General features: G+C 37.3%; 1 protein-coding gene, 1 long non-coding RNA gene and 1 pseudogene across 2 annotated transcripts; 2 read left to right on the top strand and 1 right to left on the bottom strand.

The window, feature by feature from the left end:
- Positions 1-621: 621 nt before the first annotated feature.
- LOC137237387 (putative nuclease HARBI1) lies at positions 622-26279 on the bottom strand (annotated as a pseudogene).
- On the top strand, positions 9985-12587 carry LOC137243287 (GILT-like protein 3). The gene is made up of 5 exons (XM_067770823.1): positions 9985-10212; positions 10595-10774; positions 10882-11049; positions 12064-12204; positions 12293-12587. Exons 1-5 carry the CDS (start codon positions 10066-10068, stop codon positions 12392-12394), a joined length of 738 nt encoding a protein of 245 aa, XP_067626924.1. The 5' UTR covers positions 9985-10065; the 3' UTR covers positions 12395-12587.
- Positions 25201-27424, top strand: LOC137237388 (uncharacterized). The gene is made up of 2 exons (XR_010948931.1): positions 25201-26673; positions 27043-27424. It is a non-coding gene; the product is annotated as an uncharacterized lncRNA (long non-coding RNA).

The following is a 27424-nucleotide window of genomic DNA, read 5'->3' on the forward strand; positions in this document are numbered from 1 at the left end:
CAGATAAACTTTTTAGTCGTTCTAGCATTTACACCATTATTCTGAAATTGATTGGGCTACAAAACTGCATACTCAAAAATTTGCTAGACCCTCTGCTAAAAAAGGTGCAAATTTTTGTAGCCCAATCAATTTCAGAATAATGGTGTAAATGCTAGAACGACAAAAAAGTTTATCTGAATTTTCAGAATTTTTTGTAGAGGCTGTTGAGAAATTTCTTCCATACAACGCATGAGACAATTTTTCCTTTGTATGGAAGAAAATGTTGAACAGCCTCTACAAAAAAGTTCTGAAAATTCAGATAAACTTTTTAGTCGTTCTAGCATTTACACCATTATTCTGAAATTGATTGGGCTACAAAACTGCATACTCAAAAATTTGCTAGACCCTCTGCTAAAAAAGGTGCAAATTTTGATGTCCGTTTTTCAAAGTTTAATTAATTCTTTGTAACTTTTGCAACTTTTGTTTAGGTGGCTTCTATTAAAGATTTCGGAGCCACTGTTTGTATCTATACTTATTTTTAGTTTTTAATGATTCTTTATATATATACATAGTTTGAAAGTGAAAATTATAGACTGAATAAATATAAACAACAAACGATGACGTTCTTAATTAAAAAAATACTTATTTCAATGGTACTGCATTTTATTAAGATAACAGCGTCCTTAAAAGTATACGTAAATACAGCAAAGTTTATAAAAGAAGTATTTAAATTTTAATATACGGTTACCCACAGAAATAAGTACACACTTGGTTTATTCTGATAAAAACTCATATTCAGTGGCTCAAAGCTTAATTATTAATTTTTATTAAATAATTTTCATTAAAAACATCGCAATTTCCCTTACGGAAATCAAATTTAAAAAAATTTCAAAGGTCAGGAGAGTTAATCAAAATTTGAAAAATCGCCATCAAAATTTTACGATATTTTGTATCAGAGTTTCGAGAAATTTTTTGAGTATGCAGTTTTGTAGCCCATTAAATTTTAGTATAATAATGTGTTAGTTAGAAAAAGCTCAAAATTTTTCCTGAATTTTGAGAATTATTTTCGGCGAGGGTGTTGAGCAATTTCTTCAATACATTGCCGAACAAAAAAAATTCTGAAAATTCCGGAAAATTTTTGGGCTTTTTGTAACTTGCACATTATTGTACTAAAATTTAATGGGCTACAAAACTGCATACTCAAAAATTTTCTCGAAACTCTGATACAAAATATCGAAAAATTTTGATGGCGATTTTTCAAATTTTGATTAACTCTCCTGACCTTTGAAATTTTTTTTAATTTGGTTTACGTAAGGGAAATTGCGATGTTTTTAATGAAAATTATTTAATAAAAATTAATAATTAAGCTGTGAGCCACTGAATATGAGTTTTTATCAGAATAAACCAAATGTGTACTTATTTCTGTAACTGTACATAATCCAATTGACATTTTACAAAATAGAGTTCATTTTCACTGTGCATACATATATTAAAGAAATGAAGCACTGTTTTGCGAGGGTACTGACCCAGCGACAGAATTAACATAATATTTCAGTACATTTCGTATATATTTCCCATAATCAGAGCCTCTTCCTCGGTAGGCACCTAGTTCACCTAACGAGCTTTCTTCCTGAACTGTTTGCCATTGTCCTGCTTCCCAATTCCCGTCGCTGGTCTCAAATCCAAAGAACATAGCTGGATTATACGTTTGCCGAGACTTATTTAAAAGGAAGTTATGCAGCAGGCAACATGCGGAAACAACTAATTGCGCACGATCAGGATGGCAAATTAAAACTTTCCTCAGGCAAAGCCACCTGGAACTCAAAATTCCAAACGCATTTTCAATGCAGCGTCTTGCCCTGCTCAACCTATAGTTAAAAATCCTTTCTTCCGTAGAAAGGGGTTTGCCACCATATGGTTTTATAATTCGCTTGCATAGTGGAAATGCGTCATCCCCTACAATGAAATGCGGTATTTTTTTTCCATCGATGAAGGTGTCCGGAGGAAAGTTACACTCGTCATTAAGGACACTTGAGCCAAACTTCGAATTTTAACCACGTTGGAGTCACTTTCACTTCCATAAGCGCCAACATCGATGTAAGTAAATCTATAATTCGCATCGCATGTAGCCATTAATACAATTGAATGGAAACCCTGTAATTAAATAAATTAAAATCGTTTATTATTTTTGGTTAAATATGCAAATCTGAGGTAGTTTAGCATAAGCAATTCTATTTATATTTGAACTTGTGTTGAAGATACTCAAACTTTCCTAAACCTCCTCGTACTCCTTAGGTTGAAATGGCCGGTCCATGAGGACCTCACATAGACTCGTTCTCCTTAGAAGTTTAACATTCCATTTATAATTGTTGCTTCAAATCGGACAAAGGGCTTACCAAAAGAAATTAAAAAAATTTTATTTATATATAGATATTCCTTAAAATATCTTCCACTGGAATATCTGTAAAAGTTTATTCCTCAATGCTGGTACCTAAATTATGCTAGTCTTCCCAATGCTTTAAATTACGATAGAGGCGTATTCATAAGCAATATTAAGAAGGTACTTTAAACTAGTTGCAGCTTTTTTGACACATAGCCCATTGCAAATTGTGTCAAAAAGCTGTTATATATATAGTACTTACTTCAAGTACCTTCTTAATTCTGACTATTATTATGACCCATAGTCTTTCATAGTGATTCGAAATGATACTATTCCATTGGAGAATCCTAAATGTGTTAACTCTACCACTCAAAGAATGAAATGTATTTAGGATTACCTATGTGTATGTGCAAAAACTTACTTTATGATTATAGAATAAGCTTCCAGAATTTGGTGGTGCTTTTATAGCGACATGTTTCCCATCAATGGCACCAACGCAGTTTGGGAAATTCCACTGCTTTTGAAAACCGTCAGCTACTTCCCGCAATGTGGCCTCTGTCCACTCTGGAATTTCCTGCTTCAGGGCACAGCAAATCGCCTTGCGTACATCGGAAACGATTTTTCCAATATGCTGTTTGCTAATGCGGTAGAAAGAGGCGACATGACGCTGTAAAGTTCCAGCAGCCATGTATCTAAGAAAAGAAACCAATAAAATTTGATTTTTATCAATGTTTTAAAACCTTACTCTAGCACAATTGCTAATTTCGCTTTGGTGGGGATACCTTCTTTTGGCCTCGTATTCTTTTTTGGACGGAGGTGCGGCTGCAATAATTCGAAAAGTTCGTCGAAAATTTCCGGCGGCATACGGAAATTTTCAATGAACCTACTGCTGTCCATGTGCAAATGTTCGAAGTCACTCGCGAACCTGCCCTTTTCGTTCCTATCTTTCAGGTATGGGCTTACCCAATGCCTTGCCTTCTTGCGTCGTTTGCTTCTCTGCATTTCCTCTGCTTCTATGTATGCCATCATGGTCCACAGCTTAGTAGATTCAAAAAATTTATCCTACAATAAAATTAAAATTTGTATGCAAAAATAATACATAATTGTGTGAAATTTTGTGTTAATTACTCGTCGTCCATCACTACAAAAAGTATAATTCAATAGCACACCAAAAAATCCGTAATTTTCTACAACAGCAGGTATAAAACTGAGAAAAAATTTGCGAGCTTTTATTGCAGTTTTATATTTTCATTTCTTTTGTTTATTTTATTATATTTACATTTCTTGTGTTTATGTGCTCTTATTTTTGCTTGCTTCGCTATTCTTCGTGGATTTTTAAACGTCAAAATTACTTCCATACTACTATTTTTCACGCAAGAAAAAAGGCAAAATTTTTCTTGAGCAATTACTTGTGATCTGCGTACCAAGCTTAACTATGAAAAACTGAAAAATGTACACTTATTGAAAACGCATTTGCACACACAATTTACACTTTGAATTTAGTTGTGTTTTTATGCAAAAAAAATTTTCATTTGTCAGAAAAAATAAAGAAAAAACGGCCTAATGTCGAAATACAAATGGCTTGTTTGTTTTTAATGAACTACGTTGTATTTTTCTTGTATTTCGTTAGTTTTTTTAAATATAGTTCACACACTTACACCAGTACTGAAACCTTATTTTTAATGGAATAAAAAAAAAAGAAAGAAGACATTTTAATACCTATATGACACTACTTTATTTTCGTGTATTTTTTCCTGTATTTTATCTTCAATTTTTTGTCGCACTCCCTCCTAATACGGCTTCAGTACTGGTGTAAGTGTATAAACTATATTTCAAAAAACTAACGAAATACAAGAAAAATAAAACCTAGTTCATTAAAAACAAACGAGCCAGTTTGTTTTTCGATAGGTTTTTTTGACACTCGGCCATTTTTTCTTTATTTTTTTCTGACAAATGAAAATTTTGGTTTTAGTTTGAAAATTTGGTGCATAAAAACACAATTAAAATCAAGTTTCTTGTGAAAAAAGTGAACCATTAGAGACCGAAATAATTTGCGCGTGTTATTTGCATTGTTTTTATTGTTAAAAATGTTAATGTAAAAATAAAATGTAAAACATAAACAAAAACATGCCAAACTCACTAATTATGGGGGAATAGTGGTCTCGCTTTTTCATGATAGAAATTGTTTTTGTGTTTTGAAGTTCCGATAAAGTTTCGTCAGTTTTTTTTAGCTTGGAATCCAAGCAAAAATAAAGTAGTGTCATATATGCTTAACTGGTTAAGTTAAATTACTTGGCACATTTTCCGTTGTACAGTGCATTAAAATACTTCCAGATTAACGAAAGTAAAAAAGCATTTTCGAATTTGAATTTTTTTTCTTAGTTTTGACAATGGTTCCGATATTGCTTTTGCATAGTTGTTGTTACAGCCATAAATACAATATTGTTAAATTAACGAAACAAAAAAAAAATGTGACAATACTGAGACAGTCGTACATAATTTTTTTGCTATTTTTACATACATACCTATGTACATATATGTATTATTTTCCAAGCATATATATGTCTATTTCGACCGCTATAAACCTTGTACGCTCCAAGTAATTTTAATAACTGTCTTATTTCATTTAAAATTCGTATAAGCTTCCTTTGTCTTGCTAATCGCCTAGCTCTTTGTGTTTGCCGCTACCATTTGCACACTTCTCTTCAAGTTTTTCAATGCATTAATTTCATTAAGCTTATAGTATTAAAATATTTTTCAGCAACTGAACGTTTGAATTACTTGCTTATGTAACTCTTTTTCTAATCCTATTTTAATATTCAATTAGTGTGATTTTCTTAGTATTGTTGTAATTACTAACACGTAATACGTTTTCCGTTTTGAATAAAAATTGAAAGTGTACTCAACTACTTACTAACAGCAAAATTGATCTCGATTAAGTTAATAACAATATTCCCCATATTTATCTAGGGCAGTTGGTTATTTACAATTCAGGTGTAACAGATTAGTTTGTTTCCATAAAAAAAATTGGTCTTCCTTATTAGGAACGAACTCACCCGGATTTCTAGAGTGTGTATTTGGTAATCCCAAGGTGGTTGCCGGTAATCGTTATTGCTGGTAAGTGTTCTTGCCGGTAAATGTGGTCCCTGCCGGAATGGCTGCTGTCGTCGATGGTGGACTGCGCGCGTGGTAAGGCGCTATTAATGGTGGTGGTGGTTGCGCTAAGCTGGTGGTAGTTTAGGCGGCGGCTGGATGTTGCCGTGTTGGCGCACAATGTTGGTAAGCGGGCAACGTTTGGGGTATGCGATGACGGCAGTGGCGGCGCTGACCAAGTGGTTGTGGGTTACAGTTCAAAATTTGCAAAGGAAAGAACCCTGACGCTATTTTATAAACTACCACTGGGTTAGGATATATGCAATCCTTTAGATTTATAGGTTGGGTTTGGGTTCTCTTCACGTTTGCCCTTGTATTCGTTTAGATTACTCACTGTATATCCGGAGTGCGACAACCCGGATAATCACTCGTGGCTTATATAACTTCTTGATTCGTGGCACGCCCACTACTCTTTCCGCTATACGGAGTAACTTCAATACGTTTCGGACTAGGACGGCTTGCCTAAACGTCCACTAGTTTTCCAAAACGATGAATTGGTACTATAATTGCCAAGGTTAGGGATGCTCAACCCGTGGTTTGTGCCACTTATACCCAATGTCGTGGACGTGGTCGTTAGAGTGGTGTTTTGCCGCTGATATTGCACTGGACGTGGTGTCTGTATTGCTGCTGCTGTCGTTTTGTATTTTCACGACCATTTGCGAATGGTGCTTATGCAGTGTATACTATTTGCATATTTTACCAAGTTTGAATCCTTTTAGTAATTACCGATCGATATCGAAGTGTACCCCGAAATAAAATCACTTGAACTGTTGTCAGCCAAATAGGCTGCTATATTTCTTTACGATTTGAGTGATATTTTGTGATCTGAACGGTGGTATTGCCCCCAAGCGAAGCAATAAAAAAGCCCAAAATCAACCTTTTTCCGGAAACAGCATCGTTCTTTTTTGTTCTGGCGATCGCCCTTTTTCGTTTCGGTACTTTTCATCGCAATTTTTGGGTCCCATCACCAGCCACTATACTGTTCCAAAGAAAACGCTCCCAACTGGACCGTAACCGTAGACCATAACAGCAGTCCGTAACAAAGAAACATCACATAATTTTCCAAGTAGTGGTTTTGCAGCAAAATATCCATAAACGCATCTGAATACACATCCAAAAATGAAGGGAGAGGTGTCAAGACGCGTTTTGAACTCTGTATTAATAATCTGAAGGCGAAAATAAAATTTTTTATTTCATTAAAAGATGTTCACAAAAAAAACTGAAAACTCGCACTCTTACTACCACTCACACTCACACTCTCTATACAAAAATCGAACACCTGCTTCACCTGACCGACCGATTTCAATAGCTCTGTATAAGCCACTACGAAACTTTATGCCACATAGTCACAGTCAAAATAAAATAGGTTTTAAATTTAGCTGCATCTTTTTTGACAAATAGCTTATAGAGAGAATGATGTCAAAAAGCTGCAACTAAATTTTATTTTGACTATATCTAATGTAAGATATTAAGATAGATAATTGACCCGTTCTCCTGCTCGAAATCATTCCCGAAATCATGCGATGTTACTACTCTCCCGGTGAACAGAGGAATTTGCAATATTGTACATTCTGTAGAAGATAAACTTTGCATCTTCCAGATTTCACATTCTCAATTATCTCTCTCCTACTCAATCTACCGTTCTCCATAAAAATACGTACAATCTACTCATAATGCTTAAGATTGACGGGGCTTTAAATGCATACCATAAATAAGATTTTTTTAAATAAGTTAGGCAGACCCTGGTACATATGTCTGGATGAAAGTTTTCTAAATATTTAGCTTGACGAAGCGGAACCTCGTACCGAATTTCAAGGAAATCGCACCATGAACTATTTTGACTAAGAATAGTTCAGCCCTTAGCTTCTCGGAAAGTTAAGAAAGAAAACGAAGCAAATTGCAAATCTTAAGCATCTCAAATACTCTTAAACTCACACATTCCATCAAAATCGGTTCGTTTAGGAGGAGTTCAGCCACAAACCTAAGTACGTACAGAAGAAATATATGTACATATTAATTCCCGGTTTTTCAGTGCGAGTTTTTACTGGGATTAAACTCTAATTACTTTAACTGTAGTTTAAACTCGCCCGGTGTATAAGATGTATCTATGAAAAACCATTTGTCACAAAATGTTTAAATTAATGATTGCATGTACTTTAATACGTAGTCCGTTAGTAAAATATTTTATTGCCTATACCCAACAAACATTTAAGCTTAAGATCTTGATCTTCATAAATATAAATAGTCATAATATTCATTAAAAAATTAAGGCCAGAAGAAGATGTATTCAATCTGTGATGTTACGCAGCAGCGGAGATTGGCAGGGACGCTTAAAAGATGAAAATATTGCATTAACGAAAAGTAATGACATTTGTTTCCACTATCAAAATTCTAAGTAAGGCACATTCACAACAGCAAAAATTATTAACTTCCACTGTCTGTATTTTTTATTTATATATTTTTTAAATTAATTTTATTATATTGGCGGCCACCGTGGTGTGATGGTAGCGTGCTCCGCCTACCACACCGTATACCCTGGGTTCACACCCCATATCAAAATTTTAGAAATAAGATTTTTCAATTAGAAGAAAAGTTTTCTAAGCGGGGTCGCCCCTCGGCAGTGCTTGGCAAGCGCTCCGGGTGTATTTCTCCCATGAAAAGCTCTCAGTGAAAACTCATCTGCCTTGCAGATGCCGTTCGGAGTCGGCATAAAACATGTCGGTCCCGTCCGGCCAATTTGTAGGGGAAATCAAGAGCACGACGCAAATTGGAAGAGAAGCTCGGCCTTAGATCTCTTCGGAGGTTATAGCGCCTTACATTTATTTTTTTTTTATATTATATGTCATCAATTTACTAAAAATGTTGTTAAAATCGCTCATTATTGAGGTATTCGGATATGATTCCGTGATCTTCCACTCAATCTCCAAATTCGGATATTAAATTTTTTGGACAAAAGCTTTTACCTTTATAACACTATTTATTTTTGCTTGGATTTCAAGCTCAAAATACTGATGAAACCTTATCGGAAAAACAATTTACTCACATGCGAAAGCACGCACAAATAAATGAGTTTCACATTTTATTGTTGGCTTTTTTAATTTTATTTTTCATAAAACATTGGAAGCCACGCGAAAAAATTATTGCACACTCAATTGGTAGCTTTATTTCACGAGCATGTTGATTTTCAACATAATGTAATGGATTTTCGAAAACGTAATTTTCACTTGTTGAAATAAATAAAGAAAAAAAAGACGAATATCAAAAAATCAGATAAAAAAGAAATTGGGCTCCTTTGATTGCATTTGTCTAGCTTTTGGAATATTTACACATTTACATTAGTTACGCTTTCAGTACTTTAGGCTTGGTTTCCTCGAAAAGTAGTGCCGCAATATTACGACCGCTATATTCAATTCATACAATGATTTCAGCATTACTCACGTTGTTTTAGGTTTTCTGTTTTGCTTTATATTTGCATATATATCCTCAAACAATTAAAATTAAAAAAAGTGTTTACCGTCATGGCTGCAGTAAAATTTTTGACAAAGTTCTACCGATATATAGCGGCACCGCTTTGAAGGAGACCTAAGGCTCTACAGGAAAAAATATAAGAAAAAAACTAGTATCATGTATGTAGGTATTAGATGTATACCAAGTCTTAACTTTCCTCCCAGTAAAATGAACCAACTATATAATACCTATATGACACTACTTTATTTTCGGGTATTTTTTCTTGTATTTTATCTTCAATTTTTTGTCGCACTCCCTCCTAATACGGCTTCAGTACTGGTGTAAGTGTGTAAACTATATTTCAAAAAACTAACGAAATACAAGAAAAATACAACCTAGTTCATTAAAAACAAACGAGCCAGTTTGTATTTCGATAGGTTTTTTTGACATTCGGCCATTTTTTCTTTAGTTTTTTCTGGCAAATGAAAATTTTGTTTTTAGTTTGAAAATTTGGTGCATAAAAACACAATTAAAATCAACTTTCTTGTGAAAAAAGTGAACCATTGGAGACCGAAATAATTTTCGCGTGTTATTTGCATTGTTTTTATTGTTAAAAATGTTAATGTAAAAATAAAATATAAAACATAAGCAAAAGCATGTCAAACTCATTAATTTTGATGATAAAAATTGTTTTTGTGTTTTGAAGTTCCGAAAAAGTGTCGCCAGTTTTTTAGATTGGAATCCGAGCAAAAATAAAGAAGTGTCATATATACTTAAGATGAGTTGGTGTCAAATACCAATTTATTGTAAATTACTCATTGCATAGAATGGCGTCTCATATATATTTAAAGCTTACTGGGTACTTATGGGCAAACGCGCACATGTATAGGTATAAATATCCATATATCTATACACGTATATGCTACGTGCCTCTAGTTTGTGTTTTATTTATAGTACACATTTTAGTCAACGTAAAATGCAGATGTTCTTCATATAATCAATCTCTGTATATGATTTTATAGACATTTCGAAACGGTCATATTTTATTCCGAGCTTTAAATCGCGATCAGTATAATATCGGTTGCGTTACAGTAAGGTTATTAACAATGACTGAAAATCAAGCCAAAGCACTTAAAAATAATAACAATGCCAACAGAAATATTGCCGGTTGTAAAATAATAATAAAACCTGCTGTGCTAGCTGTTATTTATATATTACTTTTGTTACATGCAACAACAGCGCTGCATATAAAAGTGAGTGTATCAAAAATATTTGTAGCATGCGATAGGATTTTTGTCTCATGTATACCCAAAAAGAGGGCGGAAATTAATACCCTATGTACGATGTTGCATTTTTAAATTTTGGAGACACCCAGTAAGCGATTTCTGTCATTAAGAAATATGCACTTGACTGCCCTGAGATCATGAGCAGAGTCCATTTGGGACCACGAAAATGTTGGATGTCCGGTAGATCAATTTGTACGTTTTGATAAGGGTGTCCCAAGGAAGCTTGCCTGTTTGTTTTGAAAAGTGAATGACTAACTTGATTTCTTCGTTGAGACTGTAGGCATACTTTTAAACTACTTGCCGGAATTTTTAACTACAACAAAATGTATACGACAATATCCTTTTACAGACTGAAGATTCGACTTCAACAGAACCGTCATCAGATAAACAGTTAAAGGTAGGCGTTTACTATGAAACTATTTGTCCGGACAGCAGAGAGTTTGTACGCAATGCAATTTACGATGCGATGATAATTAATGATTGGATAAATTATACTGATCTTCAATTCGTGCCGTACGGAAAAGTAACGGTATGTAAATAAATTAATTATCACGTTTGTAGTTTTTTGTTTAAAAGCTTTAAAAATAAGCATCTGCTTTCGTTTTGCAATAATTCAAAGTTTGCCAAATGTTTCAGTCATGGACGGATCCGGCTACAAATATAACAACGCTTTTTTGCCAGCATGGTCATAGTGAGTGTGAACAAAATGCGTTGCACGCCTGCATTGTGGAGCATATTGGAGCAAAAGACCAAGTCAAATTGATAGCCTGCTTATTTAAAAGTCATGCGGCAAGTCTTGATGAGGTGTGAATATACATAGTACATATATACATATGTATATAATTGCGTAGCGAAAATTTACTTATATATTTTAAACAAATGGAAGTCGGCTTTTCCTATTGAGAGTTGTAATTTGATTTGAGTAAAAACTAAGAAAATGTCATCGGTGAAACCACAACATCGCCAGTTTATAAGCCTCAAAAGTTGGAATTTTTGGAATACTTGCATACGCAAGAGGGAGTGGAAGATTTTTTCGAGTTTTTAAGAGTCGCTTAAATCTATACATATTTGCAAAAATTTTTTGTGGCAATTTATATGCGATGCAAAGTGGGCAAAGTACTCAAACCTCTAAAAAAAAGTGCGAGATTCCACTCTTCCAAAAATCCAAATCTCCTTTTTCTCCACAAATATTTCAAACAGATATTGAATTTATGGTACAATTATCCGAGACATATATCGCACACCTAGATCAATAGAGAGTAAATTAAAAAATATGAAATTTTGAAATTATGGGTACTTTATAAAAAATTGCATGGGCTCACATGGGAAAGGTAGTCAGTTTTTCGCGTTTTCTGAATATTACCATTTTTTAAGTTGATTGCTGTTTTGATTTAGGTGTGAGATATAGGGGAGGGAGATGGGTGAGAGAGTAAGATGGATAAGAAAAGTAGTAAGAAGAGAGTGAGAGGGGCCAAAAAGGAGGAAGTAAAGTCAGAGGGGATGAGAGTAGATGTAAGAGAGGTGGAAAAAATGGAAGAGGGAGAGGTAGATAAAGCGAAAGGGGAATAAAAAGTTGTGAAGTGGAAATAAAACAGATAGAAGCAGCTCTTCATAATAGTTGTTGGTCCGATACGATCATTAATGTTCTTAGAGCCACTTATATCTGAAAGACTCAATCAGTTTATAATTCGTTTGTATTCTTGGAAGGAACATTCCCATCCATATTTGCTATTAATTTAATTATTATTTTTATCTTAATTATGCATTTCTACCAGTATAATTCCACACTAATATTGAGTTTTAATATGGTTTATTAAGTGTGCTAGTGAGTTGGTTTTGGATGTGAGCGCAGTTAAGGAGTGCAAATCCACACGTAGCACACCAGATATATTAAAAAAGTATGGCGACTTGACAGATGCTTTAGATATATCTTTTGTTCCATCCGTTACATTCGATAAGGTAAAAAGACTACATATATACATATATGTTAATTAGACTTACACACATACTATAGTAACGTTGAATTAACTGTTACTTTTGATTGCAGAAATTCGATCGTTGGCGTCAACGCTATTTCATTTATAACTTCGTTGTCGTATATTGCAAAGAATATCAAGATACATTTAATCTTACACTGCCGCACTGCTGAACAACTGTGTTTACATTCAGCAACCTCAGGCAAAATTCATTAAATAATTTTTCCAAAAAATGTCCAAATGTTTATTTTACTATTAAAATTTGTTGTTTACATGCCAAACCCCTTACAATATTTATATAACATAAATTATAAATAAATATACATAGTTAATTGAATATTCAATTCGAATCATTATAAAAAAGCATTTTGTTTACTCAAATAGGGCCATGTGATGTGAGAATTATTATTTTGATCTCTACTTAAGTGTGACCAACCCCCGAAATCCAGCAATCGCTACCGATAAAACTCCATCGCCAAAAATTCTAAAACAGTATCAAATGCGCATTTTTTGCACAATAGATCTGCACAAAGGTCGCAGTGCTTCCAGACCTATTAATAATAAAGTGCGCATTTTGCGCACCTGGCCGGTGCAACAATAGGGATCAAACAATATTAGATCCGTGCAAAATCCTTTGTACACAAATTTTTTTCCTGTGTACAACACACATAAAAATTGCCAACTTCAACTGCAAATATCTCCGGACAGAAATACAACTTTTTTTCCGCCTTCGGATAATTGTTGTCGAGGTCAATATAAAACAAAGTGGCCCGTAGCCATTGTCGAAATAAAATAGAGCTTTATTAGTTTAAATCAGACCTGTTAAATATGAATTAGCATTAGTAATCAATTAATTAGATGCCTTTTTTAATGGCCCATGAGTATTTCAATTGTTTTCCGAAAAAAGCAATCACTAATTAATTACCATTAGATAAAAATCAAAAATAATGATTTTTTTTTTATTTTTTTTTTTTTTGATTATTTTTGATTATTTTTCCGCTTTGTTGAAAGAAAAATGTTCGTTTGTTGCATGCATACAAATACATTTTAGTATGCAATAGTAAATCGTAAGCGCTTATCGAGGCGAATATATACATTCATCATATAGGGCGTTGGTATATGAGCGTTGATCTAAACATATTCTCCGGAAAGTATACACGCATGTGCATATTTTACTACACTCATTATATAAAATAATGGGGGATCGAAAACGGCGGTTTTTCTAATTGCCCAGACAATATGTAAAAAAATGTTGGATTCATAGGTTGGCATCCAAAAGCTTTCATTTAGCAACGATTCTTTATGGTTTCATCCTTCAGTCTAGCCAATTTTGTTATATCCAAAATAAATATGTCCACTATTTTGGATAACGTTATGGCTATACACTGATTATTTTGTCCATTGTTGGATGTAACGGTATATCGTGAGCGCTTATCTAGGCATATGGGCACATACATACCCACCTACAAATTATCTGGCTATAGGGGGAGTGCGTATTGTTTTACGACAAAACAATATGCTCAAACAATATGTATGAGTAATACTACTTAGGTTGATAGCTTCACTTCCAACTGGAGCGATCCTCTAAGTTGTCATTCATCATCATGATCAATTGTCTAACCAAAGGTTGTTATATCCCAAATAAATTTATTAACATATGTCCATGTACATTAGATTGTAACTTCGTTTTATTTCCTTATGATTACGTCTAGGATATTTCCTATAAAATTTTAAGTTTTGCATAGTGAACCATATTTTTATACTCAGTTGAGTAGAGCTCACAGAGTATATTAATTTTGATTGGATAACGGTTGGTTGTACAGGTATAAAGGAATCGAGATAGATATAGACCTCCTCCATATATCAAAATCATCAGTATCGAAAAAAAATTTGATTGAGCCATGTCCGTCCGTCTGTCCGTTAACACGATAACTTGACTAAATTTTGAGGTATCTTGATGAAATTTGGTATGTGGGTTCCTGGGCACTCATCTCAGATCGTTATTTAAAATGAACGATATCGGACTATAACCACGCCCACTTTTTCGATATCGAAAATTTCGAAAAACCGAAAAAGTGCGTTAATTCATTACAAAAGATGGATAAAGCGATGAAACTTGGTAGGTGGGTTGACCTTATAACGAGGAATAGAAAATTAGTAAAACCTTGTACAATGGGGGTGGCACCGCCCACTTTAAACTTTTAATTTAAAAGTTTTGCAAGCTGTAATTTGGCAGTCGTTGAATGTATCTTAATGAAATTTGGCAGGAACGTTACTGTTGTTCCTATATGTGTGCTAAATAAAAATTAGCCAAATAGGATGACGATCACGCCCACTTTAAAAAAAAATATTTAGGTCAAATTTTAACAAGAAATTTAATAGCTTTACAGTATATAAGTAAATTATGTCAACATTCAACTCTAGTAATGATATGGTGCAACAAAATACAAAAATAAAAGAAAATTTCAAAATGAGCGTGGCTCCGCCCTTTTTCATTTAATTTGTCTAGGATACTTTTAATGCCATAAGTCGAACAAAAATTTACCAATCCTTGTGAAATTTGGTAGGGGCTTAGATCCTAGGACGATAACTGTTTTCTGTGAAAAGGGGTGAACTCGGTTGAAGCCACGCCCAGTTTTTAGACACAGTCGACCGTCTGTCCTTCCGCTCGGCCGTTAACACGATAACTTGAGCAAAAAACGATATCTCTTTACTAAACTCAGTTCACGTACTTATCTGAACTCACTTTGTATTGGTATAAAAAATGGCCAAAATCCGACAGTGACCACGCCCACTTTTTCGATATCGAAAATTACGAAAAATGAAAAAATGCCATAATTATATACCAAATACGAAAAAAGTAATGAAACATGGTAATTGGATTGGTTTATTGACGCAAAATATAACTTTAGAAAAAAACTTTGTAAAATGTGTGTGACACCTACCATATTAAGTAGAAGAATATGAAAAAGTTCTATAGGGCGAAATCAAAAGCCCTTGGAATCTTGGAAGTAATACTATTCGTGGTATTACATATATAAATAAATTAGCGGTACGCGACAGATGATGTTCTGGGTCACCCTGGCCCACATTTTGGTCGATGTCTCGAAAACGCCTTCACATATACAACTACCACCACTCCCTTTTAAAACCCTTATTAATACCTTTATTTTATACCCATATCGTACAAACACATTATAGAGTCACCCCTTCTCCACCTTTATGGCGATATCTCGAAAAGGCGTCCACCTATAGAACTAAGGCCTAATCCCTTATAAAATACTCCTTATCACCTTTCGTTTGATACCCATATTGTACAAACGCATTATAGAGTCAACCCTGGTCCACCTTTATAACGATATCTCGAAAAGACGTCCACCTATAGAACTAAGGCCCACTCCCTTTTAAAATACTCATTAACACCATTCATTTGATACCCATATCGTACAAACAAATTCTAGAGTCACCCCTGGCCACCTTTATGGCGATATCTCGAAAAGGCGTCCACCTATAGAACTAAGGCCCACTCCCTTTTAAAATACTCACTAACACCTTTGATTTGATACCCATATCGTACAAACAAATTCTAGAGTCACCTCTGGTCCAACTTTATGACGATATCTGGAAAAGGCGTCCACCCATAGAACTAAGGCCCACTAACTTTTAAAATACTCATTAACACATTTCATTTGATACCCATATCGTACAAACAAATTCTAGAGTCGCCCCTGATCCACCTTTATGGCGATATCTCGAAAAGGCGTCCACCTATAGAACTAAGGTAGGTAGGTTGAACTGGCCGGTTCATGAGGACCTCACATAGACTGATTGAGTCCGTAGTGTTACCAGAAGTTTGTTTTAACGACCAAACTGAAAAACCCTATCAAAAACCAGGACCTATGTTATAAAATAACTCCGTCCTCTTGGCAAATACTAGAAGCTTCCTAGGACTTAAGCCGCTTGCTGCTTCTAGATCTGACAGCTGTATCACTCCTAATAGCTGGAGTCTTAGCCTGGCAAGTGAAGGGCACGAGCACAGAACGTGCTCGATGGTTTCCTCCTCCAGCCCGCACTTCCTACATCTGCTATCACTGACCAAGCCTAGTTTAAAGGCATGTGACGCCAGAAGGCAGTGTCCAGTCAGAATACCCGTCATGAGTCTACAGTCCTCTCTTTTTAATGATAGGAGCAACTGTGTTAGTCTAAGGTTGTAAGACCTACACATAATCTTCGACACTTTACAGCCCCGCGCTTGAACCCACGCCTTTCCCGCTTGGTCGATCATGTGCACCTCTCGCCTTCGCTTAATCTCGCCCAATCTAATTGGGACATCTACGGAGCAAGCTTCAAGGGATGCGCCCTTTTTAGCTAGTTCGTCCGCTTTTTCATTCCCATCTATTCCCATATGCCCTGGGACCCAATATAGATGTATGCTTCTCCCTGTCCCGATTCTCTCCAGAGACTGCTTACACTCTAACACGCATTTAGAGGCTGTGCTATGCGAGATTATTGCCTTAATTGCTGCTTGACTGTCAATATAAAAGTTAACAAGGTTGCAGCTTAAGCTATTCTCTTCCAGGGTTTCTACTGCTTTGATTACGGCTAATATTTCCGCTTGGAAAACGCTACAGTAATCCGGCAGCCTGTAGGATCTGCTTATTTCCGGATCAGCGCAGTATACCGCAGACCCTACTCTTTCCACTACTTTGGAACCATCGGTGTACACCTGTATCGCCTCGTCCGCCATTTGCGCACCCTTGCGCCAACCGTCCACCTCTATTTTGGCCTTAAGATCTCCCTCGAAGCGCAGATAGGGAATCATGTAGTCTGTTCGTCTTGTGATTGATGACGCTATACTACCATGGCCATATGGTCGGCGCTCAAGCTGCCCCGAAGCACCGAGCCTGGTTGCGGTCGTTAACGCTTTGTTCTTTGCTACCAGGTCTACAGGTGGGATATGCAAAATGACATACAGTGCAGCCGTCGGCGTTGTTTTCAGGGCTCCCGTAATGCTAAGCATCGATAGTCTGCATACCCCCTCTAATTTTTTGAGGTATGTTGTTTTTTGTGTGGCTTTCCACCAAACAAGAACTCCATAGTATAGAATAGGGCTTACAATCGCTGTAAAAACCCAATGAGAAAGAGAGGGCGATAGGCCCCACGTACACCCCAGCATTCTTTTACATGCGTAGAGTGCCGTTGAGGCCCTCTTGACCCTCTCCTCCACGTTGAGCTTCCATGACAGCTTACTGTCTAGGATGATTCCTAAATATTTTGTGCAAGGTTTCTCCTGTAAGGTCACCCCTCCTAACTTAGGCCTGGTCCAATTTGGGACCTTGTACCTCTTTGTAAACAAGACCATATCCGTCTTCTCCGCATTGACTTTCAACCCGACATTAGATGCCCAGGTATGAATATCGCGAAGCGCCCGATCCATCAAAGAACTAATCGTTGGAAGGCACTTTCCACTTATGACAATTGCAACGTCATCTGCGTAAGCCGTAAGTTTTACGAGTCCCTCATCGAATTGGCTGAGCAGTTGGTTGATGGCCAGCGTCCACAGCAGAGGTTATAGCACCCCTCCCTGCGGCGTGCCCCTGTCCACTGATTTCGTGGCCTCGTACAATCCCCATTGTGATGTAATCTTTCTGCAATTTAACATGCAGGCGATCCATCTGATTAAGGCAGGATGTACTTTAATGTAATTAAGACCATCCATAATCGCCCATTTTGCAACATTATTGAAAGCCCCGGCAATGTCCAAGAAGACTCCTAGAGCATACTCCTTATATTCCAGGGATTTCTCTATGCTTATTACCACCCTATGCAATGCGGTGTCTACCGACTTGCCTTTGGTATACGCATGCTGTGTTGTGGGGAGCAGCTTTGCATCCACGTTGGACTTTATGTACACATCTATCAGCCTCTCAAAGGTTTTGAGCAGAAATGATGTTAAGCTAATGGGTCTATAGTCTTTGGAATACATGTGACCGATCTTCCCCGCCTTTGGTAGAAAAGCTACACGAGCAGTTCTCCAAGAGTGCGGTACATGATTCAGTCGTATGCACGCATCGAATATTATTTTAAGCCATTCCACGGCCGCCGTACTTGAGACTTGTAGCATGGCCGGGAATATACCACCTGGTCCCGATGATTTAAACTTAGAAAATGTCTTCACTGCCCACTCGATCTTGGTATCGGTCACCAAGCCCGGCACTACTAGCTCCGTGATCGAAGTGTGAGTGATGTCTGCTGGCTCCTCTAAACCGTCTCCCGATGGCAAATGTGTATCGAGAAGCACCTCAAGGGATTCCTCACTATTACGTGACCATTCCCCGTTCTCTTTCTTTATTAGTCCCTGGACTATGTTTCCCTTTGCTAGGACTTTTTTCAACCGTGCTGTTTCGCTGGAGCACTCTATGTCCGTACAGAAACTTTTCCATGAGTTTCTCTTCGCCCTGGTAATTTCACGCTTGTAGATCCTCAGTAGATCCCTGTACTCGTCCCGACACGCTTCGCTTTCCGCGGTCTTTGCGACCTTAAACATTTCTTTAACCTGTCTTCTTAGAAGACTCAGCTCATTGCTCCACCATGGCGGCTTTGCTTTTCCTCTGAATCTTCTTAGAGGGCAAGCTTTGTTATACGCAATCATTAGCGTCCTTGTTAGGAATTCATTCGACTCCTCCAGCTCCTCTACATTAGCAACCTCTTTGGGTTGTCCCAGTTTTGTTTCTACATGTTTCTGGAATTTAGTCCAGTTCGTTGACCTAGGATTTCTAAAGGTTCCTCCCTTCTCTACCCTCTTTAGGGGGATGTTGAAGCTGATATACGCATGTTCGGAGAAGGATGGTCTATCAAGAACCATCCAATCATACCTTGATATATCACGCTCGGAGCTCAATGTAATATCCCGAACATTGCTGGATGTTGGACCAATGTATGTAGGGACATTTCCCCTATTGGCTATCTGCAAATTGGTTTGCAGGATGTAACAAAACAGAGATTCGCCTCTCTCGTTCGTATCTGCTCTTCCCCACGCATTGTGGTGCGCATTTGCATCTGCGCCTATGACCAACCGCCCTTTGCGCCCTTCCTCCTGTACTAGCCTTTTGCACTCCATCGGTGGGACCTCCGCAGCATGGGCCATGTAGCAGGACGCCAGGATAAATGCCTGCTTATTCTTTTGCTCAACGGCCACCGCTACGAGGTCCTCAGTGGTGTAATTAGGCAGCATATATGAATGCAGCTGTTTCCTTACCATTACTACAGGTCGCACCCGTCCTTCCGTTTGCGCGTAGTAAACGCCAAACCCGCGCGCGCTAAGTCCAGAAACCTTTCCTCCCGATGAGAGCCACGGCTCCTGGATCAGCGCCACGTCAAACGAACCCTCCTCAAGGGTTAGGAGGAGTTCGATCGACGCCACTTTACTGTGTTGGAGGTTTATCTGTAGGACTCGCAGCACCATTGGGCTGTTTTTCCCCCTCCAGCACCTTCGTCTTGACGTCGTCGTCCTCCCCTTGCCCTTTTGGTTTAGAGTATTCGAGGCCCCCTTCAGCCTCTCGTGACTGTTGTGCAGGGTGTTCCTCTGTGTGAGTCACAGCACCATTTAGCTGTTGGTATTCTTCTAGGACGTTCGTGGTGACGTCGGGGACCTCCACCTGTCTTTTTTCCCTTAGGCTTTTGAGATCCTTTTCGACTTCGCCCACCTCTAGCGTATTAGGGTTTTTATCCTCGGGACTTCTTTTCCTGAGTCGCATGTAAATTTTGCCAGTGCCAAAGAACATTTTACCAAGCTGCGTGTACAAAATATCCTCCGCCTGCTTGTTTATTTGGAAGATGTAGAACTGACCATCCTCGGTAGGCCGAGATACAGTAAGTACCTTCCAATCCTGTGTCGGTATGTTCATATTCTGATTCTGCAGAAGTCGCAGTGTATCATCCGATTTAATCACGCATGGTATCCATACCTTAACTTTTGGTACCGTGGGGATTTGCACTTTATCCACCACCTCAAACCGCGCGTTCGTGCCTTGCCTTTGGAGGTTTGGAACGACTTCCTCCAGCCACTGCAAGCTCTCGATGTTGTCGCACGCTATCATCTTCACACCGTTATACCATCCCCCCGAATCAAAGGTTGGAAGGGGCTTACTTGGTTGTTCCCGCATCATCTTAAGCATTAAGCTAATGAGCTCCCTTTCCACAGATCTCCACCTTTCAGTAGTCATTTGTCCGAAAGGACTGCTACGATCAACCAGCGCCACAGTCAGTGACTGCTTTGCCACATAACTCATCTTCTCGGGAAAAGCAGGAGTCTTAGTTTTATCTCCCTTTGGCACCTCCGAGAAAGCAGGAGTCTTAGCGTTATCTCCCTTTGGCTTATCTCCTACTTCCTTAATTGGAACTTCCCTCTGACTCGCAGCTTTCGAGGTAGTTGCTACCTCGCTATTGGAGCCCATCTGTCCTACAGCTTTGGGCCTACTTGTCTTGTCTATGCAACTGCCCTGCCTCGCGGTTCTAGGACTGGGTCCTTTCTGTCTGTTGAAGGCAGGCTTGTCGCCTTCCGCCGAACGTTGCCTCTTCATTCTGCCATTCGACGCTTCTTCCTCCTCGTACCGGTTGCAGAACCGAGGGTTTCTCGCAGCAAACCTTTTGAACTGCCTTCGACCTACTTCTACCGCTTCATGGGCCCATTCCAAGCGCTCGATCTCCACTTCTGTTGGGTCGACCACTGCTCCCAAGCGTTGAACAATTCTTAGTGCTGCACGGTACTGCGAGAGAGCTCTTTTACTTCCTCTGCTCCGTACCCTTCTCCACTCTTCTACTCCGTTTTCATTTGTGTGCTTCTCCAACACGGAGTTGATTGAATCAGCACTACTCTCGCTCCCCGAGTCCGACGCATCGCTTAATTCGTATTTGTCGTCCTTGGATTGCGACTCAGTCCTCCTCTTTACATCAGTTAATGAGTCGTTCATCTTGGTCGTACGACCACATGCCCGACAAGGCGGGCTCAGCGGTCCAGTATTATATACGGGGAAAGAACCGTCCGCCACAGCAGCGCCCCTTGCTGTGGTAAGGCCATTAATACTTCCCGAGGTGGCCCGGTATCGGGAAGGCTCCGTTCGAATATAGCCGAATTTATGCCTGGCTGCAAATCGTCCAATAGGCACGGTCCGCATAACACCCTGGATTAGGGGGTTGGCAGTTCTTGGTCAACGACATCCCGCCGCCCTCGTATGAGGCGAAACGGCGTAGATGTCAGTCCTAACCAGCTCCGCCTCATAGTCGGGCGCTATGGAGTTCGGCTAAGCCCTCACACCAACGACAAGATGCCTACCCTAGTGAGGGTCATTGAACATAGAACTAAAGCCCACTCCCTTTTAAAATACTCATTAACACCTTTCATCTGATACCCATATCGTACAAAGAAATTCTAGAGTCACCCCTGGTCCACCTTTATGGCGATATCTCGACAAGGCGTCCACATATAGAACTAAGCCCACACCCTTTTAAAATACTCATTAACACCTTTCATTTAATACCCATATCGTACAAACAAATTCTAGAGTCAGCCCTGGTCCACCTTTATGGCGATATCCCTAAATGGCGTCCACCTATAGAACTATGGCCCACACCCTCTTAAAATACTATTTAATACCCATTTGATACGCATGTCATACAAACACATTCCAGGGTTACCCTAGGTTCATTTTCCTACATGGTGATTTTCTCTTATTTTGTGTCCATAACTCTCAGCTGAGTATGTAATGTTCGGTTACACCCGAACTTAGCCTTCCTTACTTTTTATTACTAACAATGGAAATTCCAACACATTTGTTTGCCTATCATACATTATTTTTTTTTACATGGTTGGATATTTTCCATTTTGAAAGTTTATAACAGCGGTGAGCTGCTAATACGTGCCCTAAAAGACTTAGATTAAATTCAGTATTAATAATCCGAAGGCGGAAAAAAAATTTTTGAGTCGTTCAAAATATATTAACGAAGAAAAATGCTTATATATGATAAATCTCTCTAAATGGCACGAATAACCCTCATACAGTGGCGATGATCTGAAACCAATATTACTAAGATAAAGCGAACAATATGATAAACTTTGATTACAAAACAATCAGTGCATAGCCATAACTTTATCCAAAATAGCTGATTTATTAATTTTAGATACAAAACAAAATTAGCTTGAATTAATAATTAGCTTGAATTATATAATGAATGTAATAATGCGCATGTGTATATACTTATCTGAGAATATGTTTAGATTAACGCTCACATACCAACGCCCTATATGTTGCATGTATATATTCGCCTCGATAAGCGCTTACGATTTGCTATTGCATCCTAAAATGTATTTGTATGCATGCAACAAACGAAAATTTTTCTTTCAACAAAGCGGAAAATAATGAAACAAAATCAAAAAAATTTTAAAAAATCAAAAAAAAAACATAAAATAATCATTACTTTTTATTATTTTTGATTTTTTTCTGATTTTAGATTTTTTTCTTTTTTGATTATTTCTGATTTTTTTTGAGCTTTTATAATATATAGCTTTCAATTGTTTAATCACCAATTGAGGACGTGCAAATGTAGGCTAGTACTTTTTAATGCATGCCTTTTATATGGCACATTGGCAACACTTATTTAGAACGATGACAATTTTCGGAACAGAGATGTTGAAATATTTGTAATTTGCTTTTTTTATTATTAAATTTTTAGGAAAATTTCAATAAGAATACTTTTCCAGTTAACTTCTTTGTGCTTTATTACCATTTAAATATCGAAAAAACTGGTAATTACGGGCAATAATTAAATTTTTGTGTAGATATTTTGAAGTGGCTTTAATTAAATGCAACCATGTGATATTTGAGCCGGTTTTGTGCATTTACGACATTTTTCATAACTGATTGGTACTAGAAAAGTGTGTGCACACTCAGCAAAGGCTGCATTCATTTGATGCTTATTCTGCGTTGAAAAATGTTTGTGTTTCATTCAATTACTTCATTCTTTCTTCGAAAGAGTTTATTCTTTTTTTCCACTACTGAATGGAGAATGGGTTAACTTTTAATCCACATTTTTTAACAAGGAATGAATGAATGAAGAGCTAGCATTCTTAAATCAATGATTTAAAATTTCAAATGATTGCACAGTTTTACAGCTCTGCTGATTATTATGTTCATTGTAGCAATCAAACTTTCAACGTTCGTCATGTACAAGTACGTAAATTTTTAAACAGCGTACAAAATTGAATTTAAAACGTTTTGTGCTTTCATCCGCATTTTGCAGATATCACTTCTGTGACATGACGCATCAGGAAAAACTATTCAACATGAACACGAGTGTATGAGCGAATCGCCTTGTTGCTTCCTTTGCTTTAAGGAGCCCAAATCCGCTCCAACAGCCTTTTCCTTTATGTTGTGAGATTAATAACATTTTTAAGAATGAAACTAAGTAAATTTTCTTTAAATAAGTATTTTAAATTGGCGGCTAATAGAAAACAGCGAATTTCTACAAAACGTTTGCTAATAATTTTTATATAGAATTGAATGATAATTATCCGCCATGGGATTATGATTCCTAGGATCAAAACGCGTCTTCAGGAATTCCTTTGACCATTTTTGTGGTACTTGAATGCCGAGTTTTTCAGCACGAGTTCAAACTACAGTTAAAGTTCACTACAGTTTAACCCTGCCACTTCGGCCGCTGAGATACGCAGCAGAATTTTATGTTATCGAACAAAATCCCCCATTACTGATACTTAGCATAGACTAGACTTGACTTGGCGTAAACTTGGCAACTTAGCCACGATTATACCCCATTTGGCGCATAAAATCTGGCATCATAATCAGCGTTGAAATTTATTTTTAAATAAATGTCAATTTGTATGACAAAATGTCAAAATGAAATGGAAGCAAACAAATGTAAACGTCACTTAGAACTTACATAGAAAATCAAAATTCAACAGACTTCTAAGTCAAGTTAAGTTTTGAGTAGGGGTGGGACTATCCGAATAAAAATTATCCGAATAACAAACTCTTTTATTCGCCAGGTATTCGTAATCCGAATAATATTTATTCGGATTTTTTATTCGTTTATCCGGATAGTACTATCCGGATAATTTTTATTCGGATAGTGCGCACTATCCGGATACTTGGAATAGTAAAATAAAAGACATTGTGTTTATGTTACGCTCATCGCTTGTGCAGATGAGCATGCATATATATTTATACGTACATATATTTATGTGTGTATAGATGCATATATGCATATATTTTTGTTTGTTTGGGGTTGCTTTGTTAATATTCATTTATTTATTTACATATATTTACGTAACTAAAGTTGTGCTTGAGGCTTAAGCTAGAAATAGTTATCGGGGTCGTTTACAACTGTACTGATCATAGAACTTTGTTTATTAGTAAACAGGTGTGGAAATGGTAATATGGTAGGGAATTTTGTTTCCCATATACATACATATATACATATGTATGTATGTAAGTTGTATGGAAAATGTTTGTTTTGATATCGTTTGGTTTGTATAAACATCTAATTGGTCACCATTAAAAAAATAAGTTTACATGTCATTGTCAACATTTTTTGCGAAGTCTGATGGATCAAAAGTTATTTAAGGTCAATGTTAACTTAATGAAAACTTTTGAAAAAATTTCCTAAAATAAAGTTTGAAGCAATCAATTTTAAACGTAACAAAATTCTAGTGGAATTAGTGACTAGTTTCAAAAACGGCTGTCTGTCTGTTTTTGCCGCTCCTTAAAATTTTGATTGTCCTTGAACGCGTTAAACGCTGTAATATAAATACCCAAATGTGCATATAAGCATATTCTAACATATGTACATGTTGTATTCTTGCAGATTCCTTTGAAATTAGATTCATATACAAGTGCATGTGGGTATCTCTATGTGTATGTATATGTATTCAAGAAAATGCGCAAAGGGTGATACGAAATAAGAATCCCACCTACTTTTACGGTTAGTGTGGGTATTATGTTTATTTTTTTTATTTAATTTTGTTGATGCTTGGACTAGCTGAGTATTTTTGCTTGCGAATGAAATTATTTTCTTTTAAATCTTTGGGTTGTTGCAATACTTTTATGTGGGCATACTCGTGTATTCTACCTGTTACTGACTGACCTAACTACTGCTACTGACTGATCTCAGTCCTACAACCATAAATATATACGTGTAGGTAATTCTAAAATAAATTTGCATATACATTATCAGGGTGTGGGTGTTCCCCGCGTTGGGGCTGGAACCTACCTGGTCCCGCTCGAAGATCGTATATGATGAATGGCGGAAGCGTAATGACTGAATGATCGCATCTAAAATAGAGACACTTTAGACGCTGTTGGTTAAATCAATAATAAATACAGAGTAATTCCTAGCGAAGAGGAGGCATAACAAATCGAGCAAACTGGGGTATCCCAGAGCAAATATCCAGAAATATCTTTTTATCAAGCAAGAGTTCACGGTCTAATGAGATCGTAGGATTGGTCGAACGCATAAACTTAACCATGTGAAGATTTCTTCCAAGAAAAGTTCACGAGAATATTTCGTATAAAGACATCTTTATTAGATTACGAATTTAAGTTTGTAAAGATAAATCATAGTTTTTATGGACCAGAACTCACAATATTTACTTTGATGTATCACAATGGTGCCGCCGGAAGATCAACGCAGCTATAGGCCATGGCGAAGGTCTGCAGACCGGGAAATCACTGGGTGCACAATTATTCTAATATTTTTCACTAGATTACATGCAAAATTTGATAAAAAAAGAAACACACGCGAATAAGTTGTAAAATTGTAAATAAACAAGAGAATTGTCAATTGCTAGGAAACATTCGGAAAGTCACCAACGAGAAGTCCGAAAAGCTCTGCTCAGAGGTTGCCAGATGGTAGTTAAGGGTGTAGCGATAATAAGGAAAGGGAGAGATATAGGGCTATAATGGTTGCGATTGAATATATGTATAAGAAAGTATGACAATAGAAAAACGGCAAAGGAAAACGGTATCGGTGATCGATTCTGCCGATATAAAAAGGGGTAACTGTAGGGCAAGAAGATCAAACATATTGAAAAAGACAAGCAAGTTGGCAGTACGCGGGTGATTTTAAATTTTAAAATAAAAAGTTTTTTTTGGTGACAATAGGTTTCCCTGTGAAGTCCAAAACCCCGCGAAGTCCAAAAACGGACTAGAAAGTAGTGCGTGTTACAAAAGAAACTTTAAGCAAAGTTTAGTGCGGCCGAATGGCTGGTTAGTTTGTGGCAATAATGGTATGGCAGGTGAATGGAGGTAACCAGAAATAGATTTTGGCGGAGGCGAGAAGCGGAGGCAGCCAGCTAACCCAGCACTGTGGGCTTTCCTGTCAATGTTTTGTGGAGTCTTGACCGCTTGGCATTTTATTTAGATAGGAGTGAGTTAAACGGGTAAGTCTGAAGTGAACAAAATCCTTTTTTTTTTGTAATCTGTGAAATTCTTCCGCGCCAATTCGGGGTTCACGTTCGGCGATTACAGCCACCAATTCTGGAATAATGTTGACCCAACATAATGCGTATGTGGGTGTAGTTTAATTAGAGGAAATTCCAGTAATTTTCTTCCGAAGTTCCATTTCTCTAAAAGAATGTTTTTTGTAAATTTATTATTTTTTTGAAATTAATTCGTGAGTGTGTCACAACCACCCTAATACCGGCGCGCCCAGTCAACTGGCCTCATGGTCAGGAACGCCCAATTGGCGTGGAAGCATTCAATAGCTTCAACGTGCGCCCAAATGGTGAATGTAACTTTTGTTCCTACAGGGAACATACCATCTCCAAACAAACAAAAGCGTCGTCAGCGCCAGGGAGACTATTTTTTTTACAACACTACCAATTGCGTCACCAGTATGGACTTTAGCAGCGAGACTGCGACCGTGGTATAAATGTCATTGCAGAGCATCCGAAATATACAAAACCGGAAGGGCATAAAGCTAAAGCAGTCCAGTAGGCGATCATATATTTATTAAACCATTTTTTTATTAATTAGGGTTGCGGAACCATTTCCACAATTTCGCTAGTAGACGATTATATTTTAATAAATACTTGTCATAACTAGGGTTAGAAAATATCGAATTGTGTAAACGGTTGTCTGGAGGTCGGACATAAGGAAAATACACCAAACGGGTAAATTCAAGCACAATAA

The sequence above is a fragment of the Eurosta solidaginis genome, chromosome 1 (assembly GCF_040869045.1).
Source record: "Eurosta solidaginis isolate ZX-2024a chromosome 1, ASM4086904v1, whole genome shotgun sequence".
Taxonomy (NCBI): domain Eukaryota; kingdom Metazoa; phylum Arthropoda; class Insecta; order Diptera; family Tephritidae; genus Eurosta; species Eurosta solidaginis.